The sequence below is a fragment of the Mobula hypostoma genome, chromosome 2 (assembly GCF_963921235.1).
Source record: "Mobula hypostoma chromosome 2, sMobHyp1.1, whole genome shotgun sequence".
NCBI classification, from domain to species: Eukaryota; Metazoa; Chordata; class Chondrichthyes; order Myliobatiformes; family Myliobatidae; genus Mobula; species Mobula hypostoma.
Window position 1 is genome coordinate 122,501,074 of NC_086098.1, and position 19,345 is coordinate 122,520,418.

General features: G+C 52.5%; 1 protein-coding gene across 1 annotated transcript in view; it reads right to left on the reverse strand.

The window, feature by feature from the left end:
• The window catches only part of galnt14 (UDP-N-acetyl-alpha-D-galactosamine:polypeptide N-acetylgalactosaminyltransferase 14 (GalNAc-T14)), a 76,516-nt gene that overhangs the window by 15,868 nt on the left and 41,303 nt on the right, over nt 1–19,345 (reverse strand). Inside the window, exons 4-9 of the mRNA XM_063040584.1 lie at nt 9,170–9,237; nt 7,239–7,304; nt 6,313–6,434; nt 4,939–5,026; nt 1,679–1,763; nt 871–974 (exon numbers count right to left, since the gene is read on the reverse strand). Of these exons, the coding sequence (XP_062896654.1) occupies nt 871–974; nt 1,679–1,763; nt 4,939–5,026; nt 6,313–6,434; nt 7,239–7,304; nt 9,170–9,237 (533 nt within the window). The remainder of the gene's footprint in view (nt 1–870; nt 975–1,678; nt 1,764–4,938; nt 5,027–6,312; nt 6,435–7,238; nt 7,305–9,169; nt 9,238–19,345) is intronic.

Sequence of the window (19,345 nt, forward strand, 5' to 3'; positions counted from 1 at the left end):
ATCAACAACAGTGGTTATTGATGAAGCTCTCACCAATTTCTCTGCTGTGAAGAGGTCACACTATACGGATACGGGCTCCTTGACCCAACTGGTTCAGGCCGAACGAGATTCTCATCTAAGTTCGTCCCATTTGCCCATGACCCTCTAAACCTTTCCCTGTCCAGATAGCGGCCCAGGTGTCCTTTAAATGTTGATTGTGTACCTGTCTCAACCACTTCCTTGGGCAGCTCGCTCGATATCCTTCCACCCTCTGTGTGAAAGGTTCAATCTTTCCCCTCTCACCTTAAACCCTGGGGAAAAGACTCTGTTTATTCACCCTATCCCAGCCCACCATGATTTTAAATACCTCTGGAAGATCCAAGGAATTATTCTCCAGAGAATAAATTCCTGTTAATAGTAAGGTAAAAAGGTCATAGAATTATACAACCCCAAAATAGGCCTTTGGCCCGCTAAATCATCCATACCATCCCGTTTTATTCTCCCCAGAATCTACCCCTCACCCACACCGGGGGAATTTTACAGCTATCAATTAACCCACCAACCCACAAGCCTCTTGAATGTGGGAGGAAACTGGAACACCCAGGGAGAACTCACAGTCGTAGAGAGATCGTGCAAACTCCACAGAGACAGCATTGGAGGTCAGAATTGAACCCGGGTCTCTGGTGCTGTAAGTCAGCGGCGCTGCTCAATGCCGCTCTGTGCTACTGCTCTTCCCACCCCCATACGCCCCTCCTGCCAAGAACAGAGTGATCATTTGTACCCAAGCTAGTTAATTCTGAGGGTGCCTGAAGAGCTGATCCCAGGGTGGGACCTCCAACGAGATTAGCCAGCTCCCCCCCCCCACCAGTGTCCCTGCCCCGACTCTCTCACCAAAGTTCTCTCCGCCCCAGATGTCCATGACAGTGTCGTACTTCCCCAGGTGGTTGAACCAGGCCTTGTTGATGACAAAGAGACCTCCGGCGATGATGGGAGTCCTACAGAGAAGTGGGACATCAGGGACAACTCTCTCATTCAAACTGAGGCCCCAGGACAGTGGGGCAGTGGGGCAGTGGAGCCAGAGAATGGGACTCTGGATGGGAAGAACCAGTGACTGGCACACTAGATGGGGAGAGTCAGTGACCAGGACAACACAGTGGCTCTCTACCAGAGCAGTGGGGAAGGGGCATGGCTCTTCCCCAGTGCCTCGATCACTGGTTCCACTCCCCAGCACCCTGATCACTGGCTCCACTCCCCAGTTCCCTGATCACTGGCTCCACTCCCCAGTGCCCCGATCACTGGCTCCACCCCCAGTGCCCTGATCACTGGCTCCACTCCCCAGTACCCCGATCACTGGCTCCACTCCCCAGTGCCCCGACCACTGTTCCGCTCCCCAGTGCCCTGATCACTGGCTCCACTCCCCAGTACCCCGATCACTGGCTCCACTCCCCAGTGCCCCGACCACTGTTCCGCTCCCCAGTGCCCCGACCACTGGCTCCACCCCAGTGCCCTGATCACTGGCTCCACCCCCTGTGCCCCTCCATCACTGGCTCCGCCCCCAGTGCCCCAATCACTGGCTTCTCCCCCAGTGCCCCAATCACTGGCTGCCCTCCCAGTATCTTGATCATTGCCCCCCACCCCCACTGTGTCCCTGTAATGGCCAACCCCTCCCCTGCAGGGATAATCTCACCGAATTCCTCACCGGATGGGAGCGATGGGGTCCACTCTCTGTGCCTTGACCTCGGGGCTCAGTTGCTCCCACTTGAAGCTCAGATTCCAGTCGAAGCCTGGGGAGAGACAGCAGTCAGGGTTGGTGACCAGCTGGGATGGTCTGCACTCAGCGATTCCCCTCCCCTCCACACCCACATTTCTTCACTCCTCCCCCAACCCCATCCCCGCCAGCACTCAGACCGGACCGCTCCTCGTATCAGCAGCCTCACCAGATCTCCCACTCATGCTTTCCTCCCTCCAAACGCAAAACAATCACACAGGACAGAAACCCAGGCCCTTCAGCCCATCAAGTTCATGCTGACCATCAACCATCCATCAATATTCCCATTTTATTCCTCCCACATTCCCATCCACTCCCACCGGTTCCACCCCTCACCCACACACGTGGGACAATCTGCAGTGGCCAATTATTGACCGGAGGGGGCTGGCCTGAGGGGCTGAGTAGCCTCCTCCAGCTCATATTTCCTCAGGTCACTTTCTTGCATCTCCCTCACACGTTACTTCCCTGTCATTCACCCTGAGCATAAACCGAGACTGTCCCAATGAAACCTCAGGCCCATTCTACCTTCATTCCCCACACTCCCCCCACCCCCAAGGCTTCCTCTCACCTCTACCCTTATCCACGTCTGCCCTACCTCCTCCCAAGTTAGTGGTTACCCCAAACTCTGCCTTTAAATATCACCACTAACCTGCCCATAGCCCGACTTTTCTGGCCGTGTCTCTCCAGACCCCACACACACCTTAACATTTGGTTCATGAGGACTAGAACATAAGGCAAGCGTGTACTATGAGAACTTGGATGGCATTGCTCAGATCACATTTGGAATATTGTGAGCAATTTTGGGCCCCATATTTAAGGAAGGACACACTGACCCCAAAGAGTGAACAGACGAAGTTCAGAAGGATGATCCCAGGAATGAAAGGGTTTAACGTATGGGAAGTGTTTGCTCTCTCTGGACCTGTGCTCCATGGAGCTCACAAGGATTATGGTGGGTATGATTGAAACCTGCTGGCTGCTGAAAAACTGGACAGAGTGGATACCTCTATTGGTATGAGTGTCTGGGATCTGAAGGCACAGCCTCAGAACAAATGGCCCTCCCTTCAAAACTGAGATGAGGAGGTATTTCTTCACCTAGACCAGGGGCTCCCAACCTGGGACCATAGAACACGACAGCACAGAAAACAGGCCATTCAGTCCTTCTAGTCTGTGCCAAAACTTTATTCCGCTAGTCCCATTGACCTGCACCCAGTCCATAACCCTCCAGACTTCTCCCATCCATGTACCTATCCAATTTATTCTTAAAACTTAAGAGTGAGCCTGCATTTACCACGTCAGATGGCAGCTCGTTCCACACTCCCACCACTCTGAGTGAAGAAGTTTCCCCAATGTCCCCCACTAAACCTTTCCCCTTTCACCCTAAAGCCATGTCCTCTCGTATTTATCTCTCCTAATTGAAGTGGAAAGAGCCTACTCACATTTACTCTGTCTGTACCCCTCATAATTTTGTAAACCTCTATCAAATTCCCCCTCATTCTTCTGCGCTTCAAGGAATAAAATCCTAACCTGTTCAATCTTTTCCTATAACTCAACTCCTGAAGACCCGGCAACATCCTAGTAAATCTTCTCTGCACTCTTTCAATCTTACTGATATCCTTCCTATAGTTAGGTGACCAGAACTGTACACAATACTCCAAATTTGGCCTCACCAATGTCTTATACAACCTCACCATAACATCCCAACTCCTATACTCAATACTTTGATTTATGAATGCCAAGGTGCCAAAAGCCCTCTTTACAACCCTGTCTACCTGTGACGCCACTTTCAGGGAATTATGCATCTGAACTCCCAGATCCCTTTGTTCCTCGGCACTCCTCAGTGCCCTACCATTTAATGTGTATGTCCTACCTTGATTTGTCCTTCCAAAATGCAAAACCTCACACTTGTCTGCATTAAATTCCATCTGCCATTTTCTGGCCCATTTTTCCAGTTGGTCCAGATCCCTCTGCAAGCTTTGAAAGCCTTCCTCGCTGTCCACAAAGCCTTCAATCTTAGTGTCATCAGCAAACCCGCTGATCCAATTTACCACATTATCATCTAGATCATTGATACAGACAACAAACAACAATGGTCCCAGCACAGATCCGTGAGGCACACCACTAATCACAGGCCCCTAGTCTGAGAGACAATCATCCACTACCACTCTCTATCTTCTCCCACACAACCAATTTCAAATCCAGTTTACAACCTCTCCATGGATACCTAGTGTCTGAACCTTCTGAACTAACCTCCCATGTGGGACCTTGTCAAAGGCCTTACTAAAGTCCATGTAGACAACATCCACAGCCTTTCCTTCATCTACTTTCTTGGTAACCTCCTCAAAAAAACTCTACAAGGTTCGTTAAACACAATCTACCACACACAAAGCCATGCTGACTATCCTTACTCAGCCCTTGGCTATCCAAATACTTGCATATCCGATCCCTCAGAACACCTTCCAATAATTTACCTACTATTGATGTCAGGCTCACCGGCCTGTAATTACCTGGTTTACTTTTGGAGCCTTTTTTAAACAACGGAACAACATGAGCTCCCCTCCAATCCTCCGGCACTGCACCCGTGGCTAAGGACATTTAAATATTTCTGCCAGGGCTCCTGCAATTTCTACACTAGTCTCCCTCAAGGTCCGAGGAAATATCATGTCATGTCCGGGGGATTTATCTACCTTTATTCGCTGTAAGGCAGCAAGCACCCCTTCTTCTTTAATCTCTATATGTTCCATGACACTACTGCTTGTTTCCCTTCCTTCCATATACACTATGCCAGTTGCCTGAGTAAATACTGATGCAAAAAAACTGTTTAAGATCTCCCCCATCTCATGAGGCACCACACACAGACGACCACTCTGATCTTCTAGGGGACCAATTTTGTCCCTTACTGTCCTTTTACTCTTAATATACTTGTAGAAACCCTTTGGGTTTACCTTCACGATGGACCCCTTGGTTAATGGTAAGGAAGGTTGGGAACCCCTGATCTAGAATGTGGTGCCTCTGTGGGATTTGCTGCCGCTGAGGACCGTGGATGTGAAATCATTGGTTGCATTTAAGGTAGAGATTGGTAGGTCCTTGATTGGTAAAGGGGTGAAAGGTTATTGATGCGCCAGATGGCCGAAATGTGCTGCTATATCTTCTGGTACTATTGTGGAGTCTGCACGCTTGGTTCCGTGTCCTACCTCCCCTCAGGTCAGACGAAGCTGCCACGTAAGCAAAGGTATCCATGTTGATGATGTCTATGACGGGACTGGGCACACAGGTTGGGTCCTGGCACAGGAAACAGCGAGAGAGTCAGAATCCAGTCCATCATCACCGGCATACGTTGTGAAACCTGGTAACTTAGCCACAGCGGTACATGGCAAATAGAGAAAAAACTGAATTTCAGTAAGTATACAAATATTAAATAGTAGTGTGGCAATGCTGAATCCCTGCGTTACAGGTGTTCAGTGAACAGAGGTCACAAGTTACTGCCCAGATTTTCTGAGCGACAGAATAAAAATGCAAATAATACCGGAAGCACAGCGGTTGGCGTAACGCAATTCCAGTGCCAGAGACCACCGATTCCTATCAGGAGCTTGTATGCTGTCCCTGTGACCGCGTGGGTTTCCTGCAGATGTTCTGGTGTTCTCCCACATTTCAAAGGTGTACGGTTAGGGGCAGGTTCAGTACGGAATGGGCATTTTATGCTGGCACCATCACTTGCGGGCTGCCTAGCATGATCCTCACTGATTTGATTTGATGCAAACAACACACCACTGTAGGTCCTGATCTACGTGCAATAAATAAAGGCTAGTCTTATCTTAAATTTGCTCTCGGGATTTGTGTGATGGGAAAAAAAACACAGAGAAAAGTTAACACAGAATGAGACAGAAATCAGGAATTTATGACTTGTGTTTCCTGACAAATGTGCCAATGATGTGGTTATCTGTCACAAGAAAATGCAAGACAGACAGTTTCCTGGGAATGTGACCCCACCGTACTGTAGGGGTGTCTCACGTATCACCCACTGGTTACATCTGGAAACAGTTCCCTCTGTCGTCTTTTAGAATGGGGAATGTCTTGGTCAGTAAACTATAGTGCAGGGTTACAGCGTCTCCACTGAGAGGTGATATATGTGTCTAATTCCTGCTCTCACCTTTCCGATTGAAACAGGGTAGAGAGAATTGAGCCTTGCCTTGCACCCTCTGAGTGGTGGGATCTCCACACCAGCACTGTCTGGGTGATGGGATCTTTCTCTCTACTGTCTAGGTGATGGGATCTTTCTCTACTGTCTGGGTGATGGAATCTCTCTCTCTCTGAGTGTGGGGCTCTCTCTCTCTCTGCCCCCCCATACTCTCTGGGTGATGGAGGATCTCCCTCTCCCTCACCCCTCTCCCCTCTCCCCCTCCCCTCCCGCACACTGGGCAATAAGGGCCACCTATCCCTGTCCCAGTTCTGGGGGAAGGTGGGTTTGGTGTGGGCTGACGGTGATTGTGGGAGAGTTGGGCTGCAGTTAGGACTGGGGATCGGCATTGAAGTTTGGAGGGGGAGGGGGGTGTTGGGTCATACCTCACCTCTTTGGTTCTCTGTAGGAGTGGCAGCAGCCAGTCCTTGTTCACCTCACAGTGACTGTCCAGGAAGGTCAGCACCTCTGCCTTAGCCTCATCCGCCCCACGTACCCGCGACCGGATCAGTCCTGGTTGGAAAAGGGGGCACTGTCAGAGACCACCCGGGTGAACCTGCCCACCTCCCCCAGATCCTCAACCACTCCTCCAAAACCCCCTCCCCTCACCCCTATCCCTTCCACTCCTGTCTCCCATCACCCCTCCTGCATCATCCCCTCGTGTCCTCTCCATCCTCCTCACCCCGACTCTCTCCCACATCCACACCTCTCTCCTCTCCATCTTCCCTCTACTCCCACCCTATCTCCCTCACTCCTCCCCTCTACAACCATCTACCCACTTTGCCCCATCAACATGGCACCATTTACCCCTCTGACCTCCCTTCTACACTCTCCACCTCTTCCTCCTCCCCTTCCTTCTACCTTTTCTCTTCCCTCTGCCCCTCCCTCCACTTCTCTCCCCCTACCCACCCCCTGAGAGATGGCGGTGGGGGGAACACGGAGAGATGCAGAACAGCTCCATCACTGTTGGATCTTCCTGTGCACATGTGGCCTGTTTCAGCCTCATCCAGGTGCTTGAGTGAACAAGAGTGAGTGGAGGTGAGGGCACTTTCCTGGTGCCAGCACATTTAATGTGCCAGGGCTCAGTGTGTGATGCCTTCTATGGCCAAATAGATGAGACCTTCACTGACACAGCAGTGGGAAAGGCCTCAGTCCCCTGGGGAGAGTGCTTCCCAGCTCAGGATACCTTCAGTGGGTGTGGGATGGCCCAGGAGTGTCCCTGGCTGGAGGAGACGGGCCTACAGATGGGCTTACTCATCTTCAAGCAGAGTTTGCAGTCCCACAACAGTGCCCGCTTTTCCTGCAGGAGCCACTCACCTTCCCGTCGCTGGTTCCTCACACACCTCACCTTGGGCAGTCTGGTCAGCAGCTGGCAGTCCGCCTCTGTGGGCCAAATGGAAGGTGAAGGGTCAGAGTTCACTGAGCATCACCCACTCCTGGGCCTCCATATGGACACGTGTGGTAGCCCCAGGAGAAATGCGGAACATTATATGTTAATCTGCGTCAGAGAGTGAGAATGTGTGTGTGTGGGGGGGGAGAGGACAGTGGGGCTGAGGAGAATGAATGGGGGAGAGGTGAGGAGAGAGGAAGGAGGTGAGGGGAGAGTGGGAGGGAGGTGAGGGGAGAGGGGGGAGGTCAAGGGGAGAGGGTGGGTTTGGGGAAAGAGAGTGTGTGGTAGGATAGAGAGTTTTGGTGGGGAGAGAGTGGGGTGGGGGAGAGAGTGGGGTGGGGAGAGAGTGGTGGGGGAGAGAGGGGTGGGGGAGAGAGGGGTGGGGGAGAGAGTGGGGTAGGGAGAGTGGGGAGGGAGAGACGGGTGGGGAGAGGGGTGGGGAGAGACGGGTGGGGAGAGAGTGGGGTGAGGAGAGAGTGGGGTGGGAAGAGTGGAGTGGGGGAGAGAGTGGGTGGGGAGACGAGTGGGGAGAGAGGGGTGGGGAGAGAGTGGGGTGGGGGAGAGAGTGGGTGGGGAGAGAGTGGGTGGGGGAGAGAGTGGGTGGGGAGAGAGTGGGGTGAGGGAGAGAGTGGGTGGGGAGAGAGTGGGGTGAAGGAGAGAGTGGGTGGGGAGAGAGTGGGTGGGGGAGAAAGTGGATGAGGAGTAGAAGAGAAGGAATGTGGAGAGCTAAGGTGAAGATGTGGAGAGACCATGGGAAGGAGAGGGGGTTGGAGTGACGATCTACCCCACAGAATGCCCTGAGGTAGAGTTCTCACATTCTGCACAATGTCACACCCCACCGTTGCTGAGACTATTGAACCATGCTGGAAATGTCGAATACTAGTGGGCATGCATTTAATGCAGGGGGTGGTCAAGTTCAGGGGAGACGTACGGGATAATTTTCATTGGAGAGAGAGTGGATGATGCCTGGAATGTGCTGTCAGGAAGGTTGGAGACAAATACAACAGAAGCATTTAGAGAATGGAGGGACATGGACCTTGTGTAGGCAGAGGATTAGTTTAGTTAAACGTTCAATTACTAGTTTAACTAGTTTGGCACAATGTGATCAGCTGAAGGGCCTGTCCATGTACTGTACTGCTCTGTGTTCTGTGTAGGCACTGGAAGCCCATCTCCCCTCTGTTCGGTGTACACCCACATTATGCCAGTCCGGGGAATGGAAATCCGCACTTACCGAATTCACAAGTAATGACCCAAAAACTAGAGGTACTGAATCAAACTGTTGGGGAATTTGTGTGAAAAATAAACACAAAACATATATAGAGAACTGAACAGTTTACTAAAGACAACAATTGCAGACTACCTGTTCACAGTGGAAAGCCACTTAAGGAATTTACTTCATAAACTGGCAAGCAAGACTTCTTTGATAGTTATACAACAATACTTTAACAAACATCAAGTTAATTGAAATAGCAATCCTTTCTCTTCTGCCTAAATAACAATTCCTTTGCCTATTGAGCTCACACCCACAGGGGCAAACAGAGAGAAACATCTTGGAGAAGTGTATCTGATTTAGGGACAGTTTTCCAGCAACACAACCCCTCCATGATGTGGGCATATAGTGTGCCTACTGCCCCTCTCCTGAAGGTACGTCTGTCCCCGGGTGTCCCTAGCACATTGTGTCCACTGGCTGTCTGGAGGCTGCCCAAGGCTGGTGGGTAGTGGGTAGAGTGTGCCCTGAAAAGGGGAAAATTGGGGGGGGGTAGGTTTTAGTTTGAATTCTGTGCATGTTCTGATGTCCTGCATTCACTGGAATGGAGAAGGAACCCCTGCACAAGGAGGGGGCATTGTCCGTACTCACCATCCTCACTGAAGTCATCGACTAGAATGATCTCCTGAATGAGATAGGCAGGAGTCCGGTTCAGCACACTGTCACAGACAGAAAGCACAGAGACACATTCATCAGAGCGAAAATACCAACACTTCTTGTTGTCATCCAATCAGTGAACACTGTGCAATAGTAGACCCAATCAGTGAACATGACGTATTGGGGGATCCAATCAGTGAACACCATATTATGGGGGATCCTATGAGTGAACACTGACTGATAGGGGATCCAATCAGTGAACTCTGATGGCCATGTATAGGATCCAATCAGTGGACACCATCTAAAATATAGGATCCAATCAGTGAACTCCATCAGGATACCTCCTGCCCCATTTGTGTAATAGTCTGTCAATGCCACATCAACCCAATAGCTACCCAGAACCCACGGAACTGGGGTGAAGGGGCCACCCTCCATCCGCAGAGACTGCCCGAGGAGAAAGTGTGGGCTTTAACAGTGAACCATCCTGATTGGCCAGATGGGATAGGCTTCATGCCTGAATCTGCCAATCATTTATAGCTAATATAAATGACTAGGATAAAGGTACAGCCTCTAATTCTGCGGACGACACAAAGATTGGTGGGAACTTAAATTGTAGAATATAGAAAATAGCAACAGGAGTTTTCTCTGTCATTCACCGTGATTGTGGCTCATCTCAGATTCAGTTCCCAGTTCTTGCTTAATCTCCACATCCCTTGATCCCTCTAACTGGAAGAACTATATCTCACTCTGCCCTAAACCGCTCATTCCTTACAATGTGAGTCCAGGTTATGGACTTCCCCACCATCGAGAATATTCTTCCCACATCTGGCCCATTCATTCCCATTAGGGCTTGAAAGACAGAAGAGATAGCAGCTGCTGGGGTTTAAAACAAAAATAGAATGCTGGTCGAGCAGCACCTTTGGAGGTAAAGGGTTGTACGTCAATGTTTCAAGCATGATGCAGAGTCGCGAGCCAAAACATTGATATGCAGCTTTTGCCTCCACAGATGCTGCTTGACCCCTCCCCCCGAGTTGACCCAGCTTTCTGTTTTTGTCCCATCAGGATTTACAGGTTACAAGAGTGGCATTTAGAGAGGTACATGAACACCCATGGAATGGAAGGATACGGACCATGTGGGGTTAAGTCTAATCTGGCATCGTGGACATGGTGGCCAAAAGGGATGGTCCTGTACTGTACTGTTCTATGTTCTCTGGTCTAAAGGTAAGAGAAAGTGCTGCTCCCTGATAGAGAGGGATTAGAGCGTCCTTGATGCTTGATGGACAAGAGGCTAATACATGTGTGCCACAACTAAGCAGGATAGCTGATGGATTGTTTCATTCTAGAATATGATACAAATCTGCAGATTGTTTCATTCTAAATATGATACAAATCTGCAGAAGTTCTGCCAAGGCTAAAGAAATTCAGCATGTTAGCTCTCACCAATTATTATCGATGCATATTAACTATAATAGGTAGAGAATAATAATATACACAATGATAATTTATTTGATGCATCATGGCAACTGCTCTGCTCGTGACTGCGAGGAACTACAGAGAGTTTTTTTACACAGCTCAGCCTGCCTTCCATGTGTACTCTATACCTCTGACTGCCTCAGCAAAGCAGCCAACATAATCAAAGACCCCCATCCACTCCAGACATTCTCCTTTTCAACCCTCCGATTGAGCAAAAGAGACAAAAGCCTGAAAGCACATACAGTACCACCTGGCCTTAGGACAGCTTGTATCCCACTTTTATAAGAGTTTTGAACAGTCCCCCAGTTCAATGAGATGGACCTATGTTGCCATAGTTTTGTTCCTTATTGTTTGCCTGCACTGCACTTGCTATGTAAAAGAAACACTATATTCTGCATCGTGTTATTGCTTTTCCCTCAATGTGGCGAAATGATCTGTATGGAAGGCATGCGAAACAAGGTGTTTCACTGTACCTTGGTACATAAGACAACAATAAACCAACTTACTAGTTTTGGTGATCTATGATGTTTGAAACATTACATGATCCTGGGATCTTGACAGGATGGATATGGAGATGCTCCCCTTTGAAGTCAGTTCTGGGGGTTAATGAATGGGTCCCAGACAGAGGTGCTGACCCATTCAAGACACAGATGAGGCCTTTATTTTTTAAACACCAACCCCCCTCCCCGCCCCTAAGAGTTGTGAATCTTTGAAAAACAGACATAAATTGCTGGAGGAACTCGGCAAGTCAGGCAGCATCTATGGAGGGGAATAAACAGTCGATGTTTCAGGCAGATGTTTTCCAACTCTTCAGCAGGACTGGAAAGGAAGGGGGCGGAAGGTGGAGCAGGAGGGAGAGGGAGGAGTACGACTGGCAGCTGGTAGGTGGGACCAGGTGACAGGGCTGGAGGGTAGGATGAAGTCATACACTGGGAGACGATAGCTGATAGGCGTAAGGGGTTGAAGAATAAGGAATCTAACAGGAGAGGACAGCGGCCCATGGAATCAAGGGAAGGAGGACTGGAACCAGAGGGAAGTGATGGTCTCGGCTCAAAATGTCAGCAGCTTATGGCCCTCAGCTGTGGAACCTGCTGAGTTTGTGTGTGACACTCCAGACTTCTAGCATCTGTGTTTGCAAATCCTGGAAATCTCTCCTCATCATGCAGTGGAAGCAGAACCGTTACGATGCAAACATAGAAAGATTCTTGGCAAACCAGGGGTGAAAAGGTGGCACATGCCTCGCAGCCCAACTCCCCCAGTTCGAGCCTGACCGAGGGCACTGTCAGTCTGGGGTTTGCACAATCTCCCTGTGGCCATGTGGGTTTCCTTGGTGCTCCGGTGTTCTGCCATGTGGGTTTGTAGTTAATCAGCCATTGTAACATTGTCCCTAGTGTGCGGGTGAGTGGTAGAACCTGGGTGAGGGGGGGTGTTGATGGGAACATAGGGAGTCACAGGGAAAATCAGCAGTGGTAATGGCTATTCCTGTGGGCTGACAGAGACTTAACAGGCTGAATGGCCTCAGTCTTCAGAAGGTCTGGAAAATGAGTTTGCGTGGTGAGGGACGTGTTGAACCTGCTGCAGTGGTGAGCAGGAACAGGTAACATCCAGGCAACACTGATAAATGAGGGGACAAGACTACCTTCCCAGGCATCAAGCAAAGGCATTCCCTCAGATCCGTGGACTCAGGGAACCAACTGTTTGTGTGCTGAGATGCTTGCATATTTCACCAATGGTGAAGCGGTTGAAATACAACACCAGGTATTGATTACAAATGTATTTACAAAGCTCATCACGAGGCAAACCTGCAAACCAAGTCATAAAACTGGCCAGAGAGCTCGACCAGTGTGAGGTGAAAACATTCTCTGTGTGGGCACGATGATGTACAGAGAGACACAGCAGGGAAAGAGGCCCTTCAGCCCCTCAGGTCGATACTGACCACCCAACTACACCACTCACATTTTATACCCCCAGATTCTACCCCTCAGCCACACACTGGGGGCAATCTCACTGGCCAATTAACCTATTGACCTGCACATCACTGGGATGCAGGAGGAAACCAGAGAGCCCATGGAAACCCACCCCACCCTCCCAGTCTCAGGGAGAACGTGCAAACTCCACACGGACAGCAAGGTCAGGATTGAACTTGGGTCTCTGGCACTGTGACGCAGTGGCTTTGCCAGCCCAGACTGCGTTGTCATTGCCCTTAATCGAAGGTGACTGGGCAACATCAGAACAAAGGCACAATTCACAAACCTCTTTCAGAGGGGGCCCTGTCAGCTGTTTTACCGAGCACGGCAATACAAGCTGACTGAAGTTTTAGTAGGCAGGCGTGTCGCGGGAAGAATTTGCAAACAAGGTGAGTGAGGAGTGGGGGTTGCAAGGGAGCTGCACGGCGGGACAGAGCAATTGGTCTGGTTACATTTACATGTACAGCTGCAGAAGACAAGTCTGCTGGCTGTGGCAAGGACCTTTTACACAATGTTCATCCCATTTGCACAACTTGTAAATGGATATGAATGCAAGTAAGTAACCAATTTGATCATTTTATGTATCCAAGCATTAATTGATTGTATTGGCTTTGATTTCACAAGAAGAGAAGCTGTGATAACCACGTGCAGGGTCTGAGTGGCGCAGTTTGCTCCCTGGTTGGGCGCCATGCCCAGACTCCGTGGGTTAGTTATGAGTTGCTGTCTGGTGTTCAGGATGAGCTGGTTACAGCTCCAGCTCTGTTTATTTTCTCTGGCCAGCTGCTACGCAGGCACCCTGCCTTCCAAGTCGACAGTCTGTCCATGCCCCCGGAACACACACTACACTGCCTCACACACGGCACAAAATGTCCAAATCAGGTTTATTATCACCGATGTGTTGTGAAATTGGTTAACAGCAGCAGCACCTCAATGCAGTACACAATCTAGAGAAAAAAAATCATCAATTACAGTATATGTATATCAAGTAGATTAAAAATCATGCAAAAACAGAAATAATATATATTTAAAAAGTGAGGTAGTTTCATGGGTTCAATGTCCATTTGGGAATCGGATGGCAGAGGGGAAGAAACTTTTCCTGAATCGCTGAGTGTGCACAGACGTATACACACAGAACACTGCGCTGTCTCACACCTGACACATAAAGTCCCACACAATATACACACGTCTCACACCCTGCATGTAACGTCTCACACACTGCACACATCTCACCACTGCACACGTCTCACCACTACACACGTCTCACACACAGCACACGTCTCACACCCAGCACGTAATGTCTCACACACTGCACACATCTCACCACTACACACGTCTCACCACTACACGTCTCACACACTGCACATGTCTCACACCCAGCACGTAATGTCTCACACACTGCACACATCTCACCACTGCACACGTCTCACCACTGCACACGTCTCACCACTACACACGTCTCACCACTACACACGTCTCACACACTGCACACATCTCACCACTGCACACATCTCACACACTGCACACGTCTCACCACTGCACACATCTCACCACTACACACGTCTCTCACACTGCACACGTCTCACACACTGCACACGTCTCACACCCAGCACGTAATGTCTCACACACTGCACACATCTCACCACTGCACACGTCTCACCACTGCACACGTCTCACCACTACACACGTCTCACCACTACACACGTCTCACCACTACACGTCTCACACACTGCACATGTCTCACACCCAGCACGTAATGTCTCACACACTGCACACATCTCACCACTGCACACGTCTCACCACTGCACACGTCTCACCACTGCACACGTCTCACCACTACACACGTCTCACCACTACACACGTCTCACACACTGCACACATCTCACCACTGCACACATCTCACACACTGCACACGTCTCACCACTGCACACATCTCACCACTACACACGTCTCTCACACTGCACACGTCTCACACACTGCACACGTCTCACACCCAGCACGTAATGTCTCACACACTGCACACATCTCACCACTGCACACGTCTCACCACTGCACACGTCTCACCACTACACACGTCTCACCACTGCACACGTCTCACCACTGCACACGTCTCACACACTGCACACGTCTCACACCCAGCACGTAATGTCTCACACACTGCACACATCTCACCACTGCACACGTCTCACCACTGCACACGTCTCACACACTGCACACGTCTCACACCCAGCACGTAATGTCTCACACACTGCACACATCTCACCACTACACACGTCTCACACACTGCACACGTCTCACACCCAGCACGTAATGTCTCACACACTGCACACATCTCACCACTACACACGTCTCACACTGCACACGTCTCACACACTGCACACGTCTCACACCCAGCACGTAATGTCTCACACACTGCACACATCTCACCACTGCACACGTCTCACCACTGCACACGTCTCACCACTACACACGTCTCACCACTGCACACGTCTCACCACTACACATCTCACACACTGCACACGTCTCACCACTGCACACGTCTCACCACTACACACGTCTCTCACACTGCACACGTCTCACCACTGCACACGTCTCACCACTACACACGTCTCACACACTGCACACGTCTCTCACACTGCACACGTCTCACCACTACACACGTCTCTCACACTGCACACGTCTCACACACTGCACACGTCTCACACCCAGCACGTAATGTCTCACACACTGCACACATCTCACCACTGCACACGTCTCACCACTGCACACGTCTCACCACTACACACGTCTCACCACTGCACACGTCTCACACACTGCACACGTCTCACACCCAGCACGTAATGTCTCACACACTGCACACATCTCACCACTACACGTCTCACACACTGCACACGTCTCACCACTGCACATGTCTCACCACTGCACACGTCTCACCACTACACACGTCTCACCACTACACACGTCTCACACACTGCACACGTCTCACCACTACACGTCTCACACACTGCACACGTCTCACACCCAGCACGTAATGTCTCACACACTGCACACATCTCACCACTACACACGTCTCACCACTGCACACGTCTCACCACTGCACACGTCTCACCACTGCACACATCTCACACACTACACACGTCTCACCACTACACGTCTCACACACTGCACACGTCTCACACCCAGCACGTAATGTCTCACACACTGCACACATCTCACCACTACACACGTCTCACCACTGCACACGTCTCACCACTACACACGTCTCACACTGCACACGTCTCACACACTGCACACGTCTCACACCCAGCACGTAATGTCTCACACACTGCACACATCTCACCACTACACACGTCTCACCACAACACGTCTCACACACTGCACACGTCTCACACACTGCACACGTCTCACACACTGCACACCTCTCACACCCAGCATGTCTCACACCCATCACGTAACGTCTCACACTCTGCACACGTCCCACACCCTGCATGTAACGTCTCACACCCACAACCTGCACACGTCTCACACACTACACCCATCTCACATCCTGCATGTAACGTCTCACACACAGCACGTAACGTCTCACCACTACACACGTTTCACACCCTGCACATAACATCTCACACCCACAACCTGCACACGTCTCACACACTACACACATCTCACACCCTGCATGTAACGTCTCACACACAGCACGTAACGTCTCACCACTACACATGTCTCACACACTACGCACTCTTTTCCTTGGAGTTGAGGGTCACTTGATGAGGTAGAGAGACAGATGCAGGACAGATAGCAAACAACTCTTTGCCAAAGCAGACATGTTAACGACCAGAGGGCAAACTTTAAAGTGAGTTAAAGGTTTAGAGGGCATGTGAGGAAGAATATTTTCACCTGGGGGGGGGTTACAGTGTGGAACGCGCGGCCCGAGGGAGGAGTTACAGTGTGGAACGCGCTGCCCAAGGGGGGGTTACAGTGTGGAACGCGCTGCCTGAGGGGGTTTACAGTGTGGAACGCGCGGCCCGAGGGAGGGTTACAGCGTGGAACGCGCTGCCCAAGGGGGGGTTACAGTGTGGAACGCGCTGCCTGAGGGGGTTTACAGTGTGGAACGCGCTGCCCGAGGGGGTGGTTTACAGTGTGGAACGCGCTGCCCGAGGGGGTTTACAGTGTGGAACGCGCTGCCTGAGGGGGGGTTACAGCGTGGAACGCGCAGCCCGAGGGGGTTTACAGTGTGGAACGCGCTGCCCGAGGGGGTTTACAGTGTGGAACGCGCTGCCTGAGGGGGGGTTACAGTGTGGAACGCGCTGCCTGAGGTGGTTTACAGTGTGGAACGCGATGCCCGAGGGGGGTTACAGCGTGGAACGCGCTGCCCGAGGGGGGGGGGTTTACAGTGTGGAACGCGCTGCCCGAGGTGGTTTACAGTGTGGAACGCGCTGCCTGACGGGGGGGTTACAGCGTGGAACTCGCTGCCCGAGGGGGTTACAGTGTGGAACGCGCTGCCCGAGGGAGGGTTACAGTGTGGAACGCGCTGCCTGAGGGGGTTTACAGTGTGGAACGCGCGGCCCGAGGGGGTTTACAGCGTGGAATGCGTGGCCCGAGGGAGGGTTACAGCGTGGAACGCGCTGCCCTAGGGGGGGGGTTACAGTGTGGAACGCGCTGCCCGAGGGGGGGTTACAGCGTGGAACGCGCTGCCCGAGGGGGTTACAGTGTGGAACGCGCTGCCTGAGGGGGTTACAATGTGGAACTCGCTGCCTGGGGGGGTTTACAGCGTGGAACGCGCTCCCTGAGGGGGTTTACAGTGTGGAACGCGCTGCCTGAGGGGGGTTACAGTGTGGAACGCGCTGCCAGAGGGAGGGTTACAGCGTGGAACGCGCTGCCTGAGGGGGTTTACAGTGTGGAACGCGCTGCCTGAGGGGGGTTACAGTGTGGAACGCGCTGCCCGAGGGGGGGGGGTTACAGTGTGGAACGCGCGGCCCGAGGGGGTTTACAGTGTGGAACGCGCTGCCTGAGGGGGTTTACAGCGTGGAACGCGCTGCCTGAGGGGGGTTACAGTGTGGAACGCGCTGCCTGAGGGGGGTTACAGTGTGGAACGCGCTGCCTGAGGGAGGGTTACAGTGTGGAACGCGCTGCCTGAGGGGGTTTACAGCGTGGAACGCGCTGCCCGAGGGGGGGTTACAGTGTGGAACGCGCTGCCTGAGGGGGAGTTACAGTGTGGAACGCGCTGCCTGAGGGGGTTTACAGTGTGGAACGTGCTGCCCGAGGGGGGGTTACAGTGTGGAACGCGCTGCCCGAGGGAGGGTTACAGCGTGGAACGCGCGGCCCGAGGGGGGGGATACAGTGTGGAACGTGCTGCCTGAGGGAGGGTTACAGTGTGGAACGCGCTGCCCGAGGGAGGGTTACAGTGTGGAACGTGCTGCCTGAGGGGGTTTACAGTGTGGAACGCGCTGCCTGAGGGGGGTTACAGTGTGGAACGTGCTGCCTGAGGGGGGTTACAGTGTGGAACGTGCTGCCTGAGGGGGTTTACAGCGTGGAACGCGCTGCCCGAGGGGGGGTTACAGTGTGGAACGCGCTGCCTGAGGGGGTTTACAGCGTGGATCGTGCTGCCTGAGGGGGGGGGTTTACAGTGTGGAACGCGCTGCCTGAGGGGGTTTACAGCGTGGATCGTGCTGCCTGAGGGGGTTTACAGCGTGGATCGTGCTGCCTGAGGGAGTTTACAGTGTGGAACGTGCTGCCTGAGGGGGGTTACAGTGTGGAACGTGCTGCCCGAGGGGGGGGGGGGTTACAGTGTGCAACGCGCGGCCCGAGGGGGAGTTACAGTGTGGAACGCACTGCCTGAGGGGGAGTTACAGTGTGGAACGCGCGGCCTGAGGGGGGTTACAGTGTGGAACGCGCGGCCCGAGGGGGAGTTACAGTGTGGAACGCGCTGCCCGAGGGGGAGTTACAGTGTGGAACGCGCTTCCTGAGGGGGAGTTACAGTGTGGAACGCGCGGCCCGAGGGGGAGTTACAGTGTGGAACGCGCTGCCTGAGGGGGAGTTACAGTGTGGAACGCGCTGCCTGAGCGGGTTTACAGCGTGGAACGCGCTGCCTGAGGGGGGTTACAGTGTGGAACGCGCTGCCTGAGGGGGGTTACAGTGTGGAACGCGCTGCCTGAGGGAGGGTTACAGTGTGGAACGCGCTGCCTGAGGGGGTTTACAGCGTGGAACGCGCTGCCCGAGGGGGGGTTACAGTGTGGAACGCGCTGCCTGAGGGGGAGTTACAGTGTGGAACGCGCTGCCGAGGTGGAGTTACAGTGTGGAACGCGCTGCCCGAGGGGGAGTTACAGTGTGGAACGCGCTGCCCGAGGGGGAGTTACAGTGTGGAACGCGCTGCCCGAGGGGGAGTTACAGTGTGGAACGCGCTGCCTGAGGGGGAGTTACAGTGTGGAACGCGCTGCCTGAGGGGGAGTTACAGTGTGGAACGCGCGGCCGGAGGGGGAGTTACAGTGTGGAACGCGCTGCCCGAGGGGGAGTTACAGTGTGGAACGCGCTGCCCGAGGGGGAGTTACAGTGTGGAACGCGCTGCCTGAGGGGGTTTACAGCGTGGAACGCGCTGCCTGAGGGGGAGTTACAGTGTGGAACGTGCTGCCTGAGGGGGAGTTACAGTGTGGAACGCGCTGCTCGAGGTTGTTTACAGTGTGGAACGCGCTGCCCGAGGGGGGGTTACAGTGTGGAACGCGCTGCCTGAGGTGGTTTA